The 13,376-nt window shown below is 45.4% G+C and overlaps 1 protein-coding gene across 5 annotated transcripts in view; it reads left to right on the forward strand.

Annotated features, from left to right (window-relative positions):
* Nucleotides 1-13,376, forward strand: part of actn1 (actinin, alpha 1) — a 55,746-nt gene that overhangs the window by 14,737 nt on the left and 27,633 nt on the right. For all 5 annotated transcript variants that reach the window (XM_056426044.1, XM_056426043.1, XM_056426047.1 and 2 more), the window contains exons 2-4: nucleotides 9,148-9,262; nucleotides 10,301-10,420; nucleotides 13,083-13,169. In XM_056426044.1, coding sequence (XP_056282019.1) covers nucleotides 9,148-9,262; nucleotides 10,301-10,420; nucleotides 13,083-13,169 — 322 coding nt within the window. The remainder of the gene's footprint in view (nucleotides 1-9,147; nucleotides 9,263-10,300; nucleotides 10,421-13,082; nucleotides 13,170-13,376) is intronic.

The raw sequence follows: 13,376 nt of genomic DNA on the forward strand, positions 1-13,376 counted from the left end.
GTTTTATAGACCATAATAAATAGTCAGTAGATGATTCATTCATGAAAATAAGAGGCTCGTCCGAACACGATGCGTGGTCACATCTTTAGACTGGTGTGCTTCTTTTTCTTTTAAAGATCCTTCCTCCTTTAACTTTCCCATCTTATTTTTTTATTTTGGTATACTTTTCAAAAAGGGTTAAAAAAATGTTTTTTGGAGGATACAGAAATAAACCTAAAAGTGAGCGAGCTGTCCAGCTGAGGAACTCTAAATAAGGTGAGCCGTAATTATACTGACGGTGTCACCTCAACAAACCCGACCGGCTGCATTGAGGTCCATCCTCAACTACACACACACACACACACACACACACACACTGGTCTGGCAGCCTCGACAGAGCCTTTTTTCTTTTCTTTTTTTGACTGTTTTTGGAGCCAGAAAAGTGTGTGTGTGTGTGTAATTAGACTGTACTCTCCAGTGAGCTTGAGCGGAAGGAGACGGAGGGGGATGAATGATGACCTTTGACCCTTTCAGCGCACTCCCCTTGCTAGTTGGCATGTCCTCAGACTCCCTGTCCTTCCTGTGTTGGAGAGGGACAGACGGAGAGAGAGACACACACACAGACCCACACACAGAGAGAGAGAGAGAGAGAGAGATTCCCCCTCCATCCCTCCAGCAGGTTGAGGGATGTAACACGCATATCTATATCCATATCACCTGACAGCGCTGTCAGAGCTGCACACATCATCACATCTTTTTTTAAATTGAATTTTTCCTCCCAACACCTGCACTTTTCTATCTTTTCGGGAAGTTTTTTGTTCATGTGCCAAACTGAGGCATCACACATAACGCTATTCTGTAACTTCCTGTCGTGTTTCCGGCTCAGTCGCGTTGCAGAAGGTGTCCAAGTTGGAACAACAGGTGAACTTTAAGATGGATTTATTGTCATGGCAACAAGTGCCATGTAGTTTGGACGTGTTGGAATACAAAAGTGTATTCTCTGCTACTTTTTGATTTATTCCAATTTTTCATATATGTGCAGGTCTAAAGAGGCGAGAGGAAAGATTTTTCTATTTTGCTTTCACGTGTCTAAAAAGCATATTTCCTGAAGTCTACATACCAATTAGGTGGTTCAGCACACATCATAACATCCAATAGCTTCATCCATTGTGTTAAGTTAACTTTCTATTCCCTCAGCACTCTCAAAACTTGCTATTAATCAATAGCGCAAGTTTGTTTTTGAATTGATCGCAAAAGATTTCTGCAAATACTTTCACGAGTAAATCCACCGATCGCAGCGATTTCAGGAAATAAGTTGATTTAGCTGTTTCTGAATGCTGGCACGACGACACTGCTACACATCTCATGTCCAGACCAGTCTGGCGAAGTCCACGCAGCTCCCCCGTCATTTTAAATCATCCCTCCGTGAACTCGTCTGCGTTGAACGCGATGCCCGCGATCCATCGCACATCAGGAAATCATCTGGGAGTCTGAGAGGGGAGGAAGGTGCCGGCTCTCGTTTTCCTGGCACCGCGAAACTCTTTTTCCACCGGCACTTTTTCTGGCCCCCGCAAGCCCGAGTGAGACGCAGGCAGCCGAAATAGACTTAACAGCCGAGCGGCGATGCTCTCGGAGGCCCGATTCCCTCCTCGACTCATCCGGACACGTTTTTCAATCTCGCTCGAGCTGTGGATGGCGTTCCGGTTTAATGCTGCGGATTTGATTCGAAAGATAAATGTCCCCCGCACCCCACCCACGCTCCGCCCCCCTTCAACCCGCCTCTCTTCTGCTTTATTGGAGATGCTATATCGACGTTTTTCTTGCAATATATCTGCCGGTTTCTGGGGTTTCATCGGGACACGGGAGGCCCCCCGAGCCGGAGACTCGGGGCTTGGGAATCTGGCCGCGGTGTTGAAAACCGCCTTCCTGCGCCGGACGCTCTGCCAGCGGTATCTGCCTTTCCTCTCGGCCCGTGGGTTCGGATACGGCACTCATGGGCTGGCTTGTTTCAGTGAAAGGATTGTACTCATATGGACCTGGCAGAGAGGCACGACATATTTTCCTAACTGAGGTTGATTAATGGGTTGGGGGAGTTGGGGGAGGGGGGGGGCTGGGAGCTGAGTGAGAAGTGGGGGAAAGGGAACAGGAGCGAGGAGAAAACTGTATGTGACGGCTTTAAGACCACTTTTCATACGCCAGGAAGCTGCTTTCATGATTGGAATTTACTTAGATTCGGTGGTTCAGTCCAGAGAAAGTTCACTTGGACTCTTGTTCATCTGGGTCACGGTGTGTGCCGACAGCCAGTGGTCGGTCACACGATGAGTCAAAGTCACCATGCTGGGTTGTTGACATTAAGTTCAAATTTCATATAACCACGGACTATTCCTGAAGTAAACAATGACCTTTAATGCACAGTTTGACATTTTGGGAAATACACCTATGAACCTTCTTGCTGAGAGTCAAGACAGAAAGGTAGCGTGATTTAGCTTAGCATAAAACTACAAACTGGGGGAACCGCTAGTTTGGTGCAGATCTGACAATCAACCCAGCAACACCTCGAAGTATCACTCATGAACATTTTATAACTGTGTTCAATGTGTACAAAAACAAAGTGTATAGCGTTTGTTCCAGCTTGTATGCTAAGCTAAGCTAACTGGCTGCTGGCCAGTGTTATATATTTGTGAAAATAAATATTCTGGTTTTGGACTCCAACAAAACAAGCACTTCACTTTTTTTTTATCACATTACCCTCTCAAACATCGTGATGGTAATTTCATGAACTAAACAATGTGATGATAATCTGTTAAATACGTGACGGCAGTCTGAAAAAAACCTGTCCATAGAACTGCAGTGAAAGCCACTCGTCTCTTCAGGTGGTGGTTTTGCTGAGCTTCGTGTTCATTGTTTGGGAGAAATGCCGCCATAATGACGCTGACTGGCAACTTCCCCTGAAACTGATGCGAAGCAGATTCCTCTGCCTCTCGACCCCCGTTGTTTTCATAGCTCTGGGAGGCTGAAAGGAGGCGGCTTCAAAATGTACGACCCTCTCGCGCTTCCTCTCCGCTCCGATTCACAGGAGATGGCAAAGTAGTGTATTTATACAGCGGCGATTCTGTACGCCATTTTGCACCCACCTTTTGAACAATTATACCTTCGTCATCCAAATAAAGTTCCTGGTTCCAAAAGTCGATACATTTAAATTGTTGATATTTGATTGGAAGCGTAATTCGGAGGTTCGGACTCTTGGAATCGATGTCGCAAGATCCGCTGGAGAGAAGACGTTTCACTCTATTGGACTTATTGGGATCAGATGTGACTTTTATTTCTGGAGACACTGACATTTAAAATAAGCCTCGACGGGCGCCCGATACGATCTTTACGCTCATCGTCTCTCGGTCTTGTTGTTGACGTTGTTGTGTTAATTATCTTTACACCATTTTTCTTTTCATTCCTGGAAGTTGAGGAAATTCCAAAATGATACAGAAGTAGATCTAAACTAGAACGGGCACTCGGTAGAGCGCATACCTTCGCATATCACAAGATTGGGCATTGAATTATGAACATGTTGGCATTAGTTGCATGCCAATTGGATAAAAAGAAGATTTTGACCTCTTCATGACCTTGACCCGATCGATCCCTAAATCTAATCAAATGGTCCCCGGATAATAACCAATCATCCCACCAAACTTCATGCGATTCGGTTTTATGCTTTTTGACTTATGCGAATAACACGCACGCATACAAATACACGGCGATCAAAACATAACCTTCCGCATTTTCAATGCGAAGGTAATAAATAGCTTGAATGATCCAAACGGGGGACCGGTGCAGACCCTCTCTCTGATGATGCTGACAGACGACACGATGACAAAGCTTCACTGCGTGTCTGTGAGGATGCTACTCCTCCTGCCACTTCCATCTGGCTATAAATACTTTGGCACACACGGAAAACCCAACAGCAGCAGTTTAATTGGAGCGACGGCAACCGATGACAACACGACTCCCCGGGGGGGGGGGCGGCTCCTTCAGTCGTTCATCACATCAATTATGTCGTGCTGACTTCCAAAGGCACGTGAGAATTACTTACCCAGCGGTCCTGTCGTCACTGACCATCCCAAACTAGTGGGCAGCTCATGATAAAAATATATCGCATGTCGGAAACGGAGTCGATATTCCCGACTTCTGATTTAAGTGCAAAAAGTGAAAACTGATTAATATTTACCTTCGCATTGAAAATGCGGAAGGTTATGTTTTGATCGCCATTTATTTATTTATTTGTATGCGTGTTCCTCGCATAACTCAAAAAGTATTAAACCGAATCGCATGAAATTTGGTGGGATGATTGGTTATTATCCGGGGACCATTTGATTAGATTTTGGGATCAATCGGGTCAAAGGTCAAGGGCATGAACATGTCAAAATCTTCTTTTTACCATAGCACGGTCAATTTCCATCCAATTGGCATGCAACTAATGCCAACATGTTCATAATTCAATGCCCAATCTTGTGATATGCGAAGGTATGCGCTCTACCGAGTGCCCATTCTAGTTGACTGTGGATGAAGCTGCTACGTCGCTGCAACGTTTTGTTTATGTCCGCGAACACAAACTAGATGGATTTAGCTTTTTTATTTATTTATTTGGAATGGCAACTTGATCAAAGTTGCGTTGAACTTTTCCGTGTCTGAGTTAGTTTGTCGTTCGTAGTTACTGGGAACAACGCGTCCCTTATTTAGGGCATAAGCCGATCACTGTTGATTTGGTCGGTTGAAACTGTTCCTGGTGGATTTTATTCAGCTCTATTGTAGCTAGCTTGCTAATCAAGCTAAGTTCAGCTCTATGTGTTGGTTTAAAACGCATATTTCTTTGTTTTTGCTTCCAGACAGAAGACTGTAAAAAGATACTAAATATGGACTTCATGGCTACATGCATGATGATATGCTAAAAGACTGAGGCTACGTGTGCCCGACAAAACGTTAGCATCCTCTGCATCCACATATTTAATCTTTTATTGATTTGATAATGAAAAACCTTTGGATCAGACTATTGCGTTGTCCCCTTTAACCTTCTCCAACAGAAGGCCTTTCGGAAAAGCACGAACCAATATGTTTGGCAAATGTAGCGCGACTTGTGGTGACCTTGCTGGCATGAGCGTAAACCTCCCAAAATCCAAACCAAAAAACACAAAACTCTCAAAGCATCAAAGACTGGCTTCCACAGAGTAGACCCCTATTTTCTTTTTTTAAATATTCCTCACACCTTTTGCTCTAAATGTATATGTTTAGTGAGATTAGACCGCATTGGTAATCTGCCGCTGCAACCAGTGGACCGGTAACCCGGCCAAGAGCCCCAGAACACCTGAAGGGCCTGTGAGTGTTGACCGAAACACAGCCAGAGGGTCATGTGACCGTGCAGGTGGCTGCCAGAACTCCACAGTGACCCAGAGAGTTCGAGGAACTCGCAGGGGGGGGGGGTGGCTAATTCTTGTCAGGAGGGCTGTCGCCCGGCCCCAGAGCCGCCAACCGGACCCTCCTTCCAGCACATTTAACAAGCCAACATTCCTTCTGTGAACCTTTAGCGGTTTTCACAACCGTCTTTATGGGTCGACTCGAAGCCTTTTGACTTGTTCAGCCGTCTGGTGCTGTTAAGTCAAAATGTGCTCATTCTGCTTATCTACTTAAAACTAGGGTGACCAGATGTCCGGTTTTCCCCGGACATGTCCTCTTTTTGAGACCTAAAAAATGCGTCTGGCAGGGATTCCAAAAACGTCTGGGATTTTGCTTCGTCGGATATTTGTGTTTCTCTGGGTCTTTCACAAACTAGTATTTACCCCTTACAAGTTTTGGAAATGGTATCTCGCTTACGTTCCACCTTCTTGCGCGAGCTCTGACTGTGGAGAGAACAGTCATTGGTCGACCGTTCTCAGCAGTGTTGCCAGGTCCGCGGTTTTCCCGCGGAATTGGGCTACTTTTGAAGTGTCGCCGCGGGTTGAATTGTTTGTCCGCTGGTTCGGGTAGACCTATTTTGCATGCAAATTACATGAATATCTTGAAATAAAAATCCATATTTTAAATGAAATAATTTATTTATACCCAAATCCTACCAAACTGACTCCAGATCAGCACGTACACACATTTAATTTTGATAATATACTGTATCTAATTACACAAGGCCATTTTAGGACCTAGGTGAAATAACTGTTTCGGGAAAACTGCTTTTAATGCTGGCACATTTGGTGTTACTTTGTAGAAATTACAATACATTTGGCAATGATAGCAATGCTGTTGGGCTTTAAAAGCAGTGCATATGGTTTGGCACGGGCATATTTTGAGTTCTGATATTGGGCTGGTTTTTGGACTGGTTTTATTGGCCATTGAGCTGGTTTTGGGCTGGTTTTGATTGGCCATTGGGCTGGTTTTGTCACACAGACCTGGCAACCCTGGTTCTCAGTGTTGCCAGATATACGAAAATGATCCTCCTTTGAGGCATGTATATCACAAAACAGGCCGAGACGAAGCGTCCTCTTTTTCACAAACTCCAATCTGGTCACCCTACTTAAAACAAGCGTTTCATTCCCATCTGTACATTCCGCCTCCTGTTGGCTGAGCGTGTTTTACCGATTTACATGTTAGCAGTATATCGGTTTATTAAAGGTCCGTTACCCCTTCTGTCAGCTGCCGTTTTCAAAACTCCCTCGCAGCACTTTGAGTTTCCCTTCTGCAATTCCTTGCAGGTGTTTGAGTTCAGTTAACTGATGGGAAAGTGAACCATAAAAGGGAAGGGACGGAAAAGATTCTGACAAATGACATCCGGGACAACCAAAAAAACATTAACATTGTGAGAACCTGAAACTGCCGAGTCGGCAAACGTCCTCAACGTAACACTTTGATTAAATAGATGCAATAGTTTCCACGTTAGCTGCTGACACCACAGCCCTGCCTCCACCGTTTAAAATCTTTGGCAAGCATCTTAAAGGTTCTATTGATTCGGGTTAATTGAAAGATCTCAGTGCTTGTCTGAATACAGTATCTTCGCCTGTGTGTCGGCCCGTTGCACGTAGCTCTTCAGAGCTTTTTTCTTCTTCTGTCAGTGATACCCCTGGAGTTAAAACACCATGTAATCTGCCCTCCTCACACACTGTTCTTTGGCTTTTTCATGGGTTGAAACTCCCTCCACGTGCCAGCACACATCTGAAAAGCCGTCTCTCTCTTTCCCGAGTGTATTGATAGCCGTGTAAACCTCGCGCCGCTCCGTTCTCACAGTGACCTCATCGAGGACGTTCCACGAGCGCTCCCGACCGGCTCACCAGTGACTTTTAAGTGGCTTTTGTTCCGTCCTCTGCCAGCGACGGACGGTGCAGGCTTTCACCAACGCCCGGCTCTGCTCCTCCTTTCGTCTCTCTGGTGGAAACGCGGTGCTCGGCTCAATCGGGGCTGTAATTAACCCGGGGAAACTCGTAAAGAGGCGTTCACGACGGGGTGCGTGGCCCTCGTTGCCAGCTCCTGTTGGGCGGCTGAGATCCCGCTCCAGATGTTTTCCGTTGGCGTGTTTGCATGCCAGAGAATCCAAGGCCCGCTACACCGACGGCGTACAGTACACAACGCTCCAGTGTGCTGGGGCTCCGAGCCGGTTGGCATCGCGGGGAAAGGTTCTCACAAAGTGGTGGAAGTGTGTGAATAAACCAACGGGAAACTCATTTATCCGTCAGCAGGTCTGGCTCAACACACCTGGAGCTTACAGACACGTTAAACTCAGACGCACGAGTAGCATTACCCAACGGATGGCCCGCTGTTGGTTGGCCGGTCCAAAACTTTTGGTCCAGACTGAAATATCTCGGCGTCTTTTCAGGTGGCTTATTCTGCTCTTTTGTCCAGACATTCGTGGTTCTCAGAGGGCGGACCTCACTGACTTTGGTGATCTCTTCTCATCGAGCGCCATCGCGAGGTCGACTTTTTGTCGCAACTATTTGATGGGTTGTGATGGAATTTGCTCCCGACATTCACGTTTCCCACGCGATGAGTCGTAATAACTTTAATCCCTTCACTTCCCCTCGAGTGCTGTCGTCAGAGTCTCACTTAGACCCCGTTTACACGATGGGAAAACGCATATATTTTCATGCGTTTTGCTCTTTCATTTACACAAAAACGGAGGTTTTATCACGGAAAACGATCATTTCTAAAAACTCCGGCCAAAGTGGAGATTTCTGAAAACTCCGTTTTTGTGTTTGCGTGTGAACTAGGTCAAACGGAGTTTTAGGTTGTCAAACGTCACAGTATGCGACTAAAAATGCTTCACGTCATGTGAGCGTCCGATGTTTGCTTCGGTGCGCCCGAGTTATTTCCTCCTTGACATGAGGATACTCCTCGGAGGTCTCGGACGGGTACTGTTCTAAGAACAATGCCAACATATCCCTATATTTAGTTTGGCATGATTCCCAATCCACATTATCGAGTGCTTTATTTGCCTTATAATCTAAGGCGACTCGAAGCAGCAGCTCCACTTCGCTGTCTGTCCATACAAATGAACCTCGCGCCACATTTACTCTCTAAAGGAAAAGGAAGTTGGTCGTGATTTCGTAGTTGTTGGTTTTGAGAATTCTGATTGGTTTGCATGTCTTTATCCTTCTCGTTACACTGCCGACTACAGGTTTGGCATAGTTATGATGGCGCCTGGGGCGTGTTATCGAGTTCATATAAACAGAAACTTTTTTGAAAACAACCTTGTGTGTACGACGATATTTTTGAAAACGGAGGGGCAGAAATATTCGTTTCTGTAAATACCCGGCTATGTGTAAATGTGGCCTCAGTCCAATGTTTTGGTTTGAGCCTGCATCTTCCAGTTGGTAGAAGATCTCACTTCTTCACAACCTGCTGCCATAATCTCTTACCGACCGAAATATAATTCCGCCTGTGGCGATGTTCGCCTTGCAGGGTTTCATGCATTGGACTGGTGCCATCGTCAAGGGACTATACGACGGTGTAAATGTAATAAATGCCATATGAACACACATAAAGAGACTCCGGTGACATCACAATCAGGGCTGCTTACCCAGCAAACACCTGGGGGGCTCACGTGGACTCATGGACTTCTGGCTCCGGGGATACGTACAGGATGATGACTTCTACGTGCTGTGACTGATGCGTTGTTCTCCCTCTCCTCCATCCCGACAGACATTTACAGCTTGGTGTAACTCTCACCTGAGGAAAGCGGGAACACAGATCGAGAACATCGAGGAGGACTTCCGGGATGGACTCAAACTCATGCTGCTGCTGGAGGTCATCTCAGGTAAACAGCGGTCGACTCAACAGGACGACCTGAATGTTGAGTTCGGACATCCGGATCCGACTTTAAGGAAGAGTTTGACATTTTTTGAGAAACTTGCTTTCTTGCTGAAAGTTTGAAGAAAAGATTGATTTGACTTTCTACTGTCCGTTTTATTAAAGGGACATCTATATATAGGAGTGCAGGGACAAGTTAGAAGAATTATTTCCTCACAGTCAAGATTGATTTTATATGACAGGTGGAGTCAGATCGTCACCCTCAAAACACAACGCTCACACTCTTCTTCTAGAAAGATAGAGAAAGAGGGGTCTTCCCATTAAAAAAACAAACATTAAAAACATATCTTTAACCTATGTTTTTTTTACATAACAATTTGTGAATTAATCTTATTGTTTTAAATATGAAGCTACAACCAACATCCCATTAGCTTGGCTCAGCACAAAGACTGGAAACTGGGGGAACACCAAGCATTGCTATTTCCAAAGGTAACAAATAAATGCCAACTGGGACTTCTATAACTCCCTAATTAACACGTTATATCTAATCCACAAACGAGATGCATGTAAGAACTTGCTTTCAGCAGGAAATGTAATAAGAATAGTTCTCAAAATGTCAAACTATTGATTTCACCCTCCTGTTACCTTTACATTTACTAACATATTTTACCCTCGGGGTCAATTTGACCCCAGCAATTAAAACCTCCAGAAAATTATTAGAATTAATATTGTTTCCCAAGTTTAAGTGTGAGGTACTTTATGTTTGTTTGTTGACTACCTAAATAGCCCTTTAAATAAATAAAAAAGTTGATATTTCTTATATGTTTGACACAGTGAAAAACAGCCTGGGGTCAAATTGACCCGAAAGGGAACAGGAGGGTTAAAACAGCAAGGAAAGTTTTGAGGAAATCTGTGCATCCCGCCAAACTTCCAGCCAACGGCGTCGGCACGATTTATCTTCAATTCCTCGTTTTGTAATATCATTTAATTCCAGTGAGAATCCGACCGTTTCCATCTCTCTCTCCGGCATGTTTTCCCCCTCTAGGCGAACGCTTGGCCAAACCAGAGAGAGGCAAGATGAGAGTCCACAAGATCTCCAACGTGAACAAAGCGCTCGACTTCATCGCCGGCAAAGGAGTGAAGCTGGTGTCGATCGGCGCCGAGGGTGAGTGACGCCGCGCCGCCGCCGTCTCGGGACCGCACTTCCGGATGAAGGTCGAGTGTTTTACACAACGTGACCCGACCTTCTCTGAATCTGTTTACATCTCAGATCGTCACCTATTGCTTTTAATTAGACCGTCAGCCAAATCAAGAGCTACTATCTCTGCCCGCCACGGCTCACGGAGTCTCTCTCTGTCCCTCGTTACCGCGGCAGAGCCGCCGGCTGCTGTGCAGTTTAATGAGGTCCTTATTCCGGAGTGCTTTCGGGTGCATGTTGTGCTTTGCAGTGCATTTTCCGAGTCGATCTCAGGATCAGCAATCCCCTCGGGGGCTGAGGCTGCTCATTGTTCAGCCCGAATAACTCGGGGATGTCCGTCCTCCTCCCGTCGGAGAGTAAACAACTCCTTAGTGCAGTAAACACTCACTCTCTCACTATCTCTCTCCCCTTAAACACACACACACACACAGACACACACACACACAGAAAGCTTGTTTTTCCAGAAACAATGTCCCGGTTACTCCGGATCATACTTAAACCGCGCGGTCGACAATTCCTGCCGGAACTACTTTTTACCGGAACCTAATGAGGTTGACCTCTGACCTCTCCATTCCTTTCCCTGTCTGACGCAAACATGTTGAAAGAAGGAAAATGTTAGGAAACACTCCTGCTTGTGTCCACAGGGGGCGCCAAAGTCAACACAAAATGAAAGTTCAGTGTAGTTTTTAAACTATTATAGAGCTACATTTCAACTCTGGTATCATATTGTAAATGTATTGGGGGGGGGGGGCTGAGAAAATATATTCGATACACAGCTTCAATCTTGAAAATAAGGCTGATTGTTGCGCTAGAATCAATAATTCTTACTGCAGGTTAATTTCCTCGATTAATCAATCAATCAATCAATTGCCTGGAAGAGAAAGAAAAACAAGCAACTTTTTCACAACTGAGACACAGGAACCAGTGAACTGTTGTCCTCTAGAGCAACTCAATATAATCTTGCGACCCATATTTTTGTATCTACTAAAAGACAAGAAGACATTCTGGCTCCAAAAAGGCACAACGTGTTCTTGATAAGATGGAGATTTGTTTTGCAAAACCAGACCAGCATTCCAGACCGATTAGCCTCCTGGTGGAGCGGTGGCAGGATGGGGCGAGTAACGGTTGAAGGGCCGGATCCGTGCTCCTCCATCGGGGGAGGGGGGGGGGGGGGTGCATTCAAAGAGAATTAACAGGATTTGTGTTCCTCCCCCATGTTGATCAGTCGTGTTCATTGGGGACTAATCTCAAGATTTACAAGCGCGTGTCGGCTGGAACCACAACAGAGCCCCCCCCCCCCCCCCCGTGCACACATCCGACGGACATCTCGCGGTCACAGTTGGGCTCGTGCCCCGCTCCTTATTGGATTACAGGGAGAAACAAATGCTCATTGAAGGAGGGCAAACGGGGTGACCTGTTGTGACCTGTTGTGACCTGTTGTGACCTGTTGAGGGGGATTTTACAGATTCAGGTTATTCACGGCCGCCGAGTGATCGACAGGCCCCACGAGTCCAGGCTCTGAATTATTGAACCGGATCATCACTCGTTTCATTCATTAAGGCTTCGTACTCACTATTCAGGAGAACTGTGAGCGATTGTGAGTCTGTATGGAAAATAATATAATATATGATCGCGGGATATCATGTCGAGTTGGAAAGTTTCTTTAACCCTTGTGTTGCCTTCGGGTCATTTTGACCCGATTCAATATTTAACCCTCCTGTCGCCTTCGGGTCAATTTGACCCGATTCAATGTTTAATGTCGGTGTTCTTTCGGGAGTCAACAAACAAACATAAAGTACCTCACACTTAAACTTGGAAAACAATATTAATTCTAATAATTTTCTGGAGATTTTAATAGCTGGGGTCATATTAACCTCAAGGGTAAAATATGTTAGTAAATATAAAGGTAACAGGAGGGTTAAACATTGAATCGGGTCATATTGACCCGAAGGCGACAGGAGGGTGAAACATTGAATCGGGTGAAATTGACCCGAAGGCAACACACGGGTTAAGCAGTAAAATACACTTTTAAGCCCTCCGTGTGGCAAAAACCTGTGGATAGAAGTGAAGTCGGATTCTCTAGACAACAAAGTGAAACTATCGCTGCATTTTCTTGGCAAGACGGTGGAGCCGGTTTAAAGACAGAGAAACGGTGTCCTCTGTCGTATAGATTGTAACGCCCTTTGAGCCGTATGAGAATGAAATCCCCGTGATCTGTGAGGCTGTGCTTTGAGCTGAACGCTAACGGGCTCACAACGAATCACCGAATTGCAACAGGAGAAAAGAAAAGAGGACGTTTTTAAATGTGTGAATGGTAAAAAAAAAAAATCCTTTCAGCTACTGTTGAGATGTCAAGAAGTCCGGAAAAGTGTCTGCAAACCGAGCACGTTGCGTAACGTCAGTTGGCTTTCAACGTTTCACCTTTTGGGGAAAAATGTGCGTCTGCAACACAAAATACTTGATCTGAGGTGGGAGACATGGAGGCGCTCCCATCCTCAGAGCTGCGCAGCTCACACACACACACATGCACACGCACACACACACAATTATTTCATCCATTTACCTTGAGATGACCAAATCAATGTGTGAATCCTGAAATATAATTGTTATTGCTTTTTCCTTCTTTCAGAGATCGTAGACGGCAACGCTAAGATGACCCTGGGAATGATCTGGACCATAATCCTCCGCTTCGCCATTCAAGACATTTCTGTGGAAGGTACTGTGTGTGTGTGTGTGTGTGTGTGTGTGAACATTTCCACACGCTTCTTGTTCAAAATAACTGCTCTCTGTCTTTGTCACGCATCTCACTGAGCTTTAAAAAATAACTGTCGTGGGCATTTGTCCTTCCAAATCAAACAAAACTATAAATCAAATTGCCACTGATGCACCGTGGGTTTCGGAGTTTGACGCAGGCAAAAGAAAA

This window comes from Pseudoliparis swirei, chromosome 11, assembly GCF_029220125.1.
Source record: "Pseudoliparis swirei isolate HS2019 ecotype Mariana Trench chromosome 11, NWPU_hadal_v1, whole genome shotgun sequence".
In the NCBI taxonomy this organism is placed as follows: domain Eukaryota; kingdom Metazoa; phylum Chordata; class Actinopteri; order Perciformes; family Liparidae; genus Pseudoliparis; species Pseudoliparis swirei.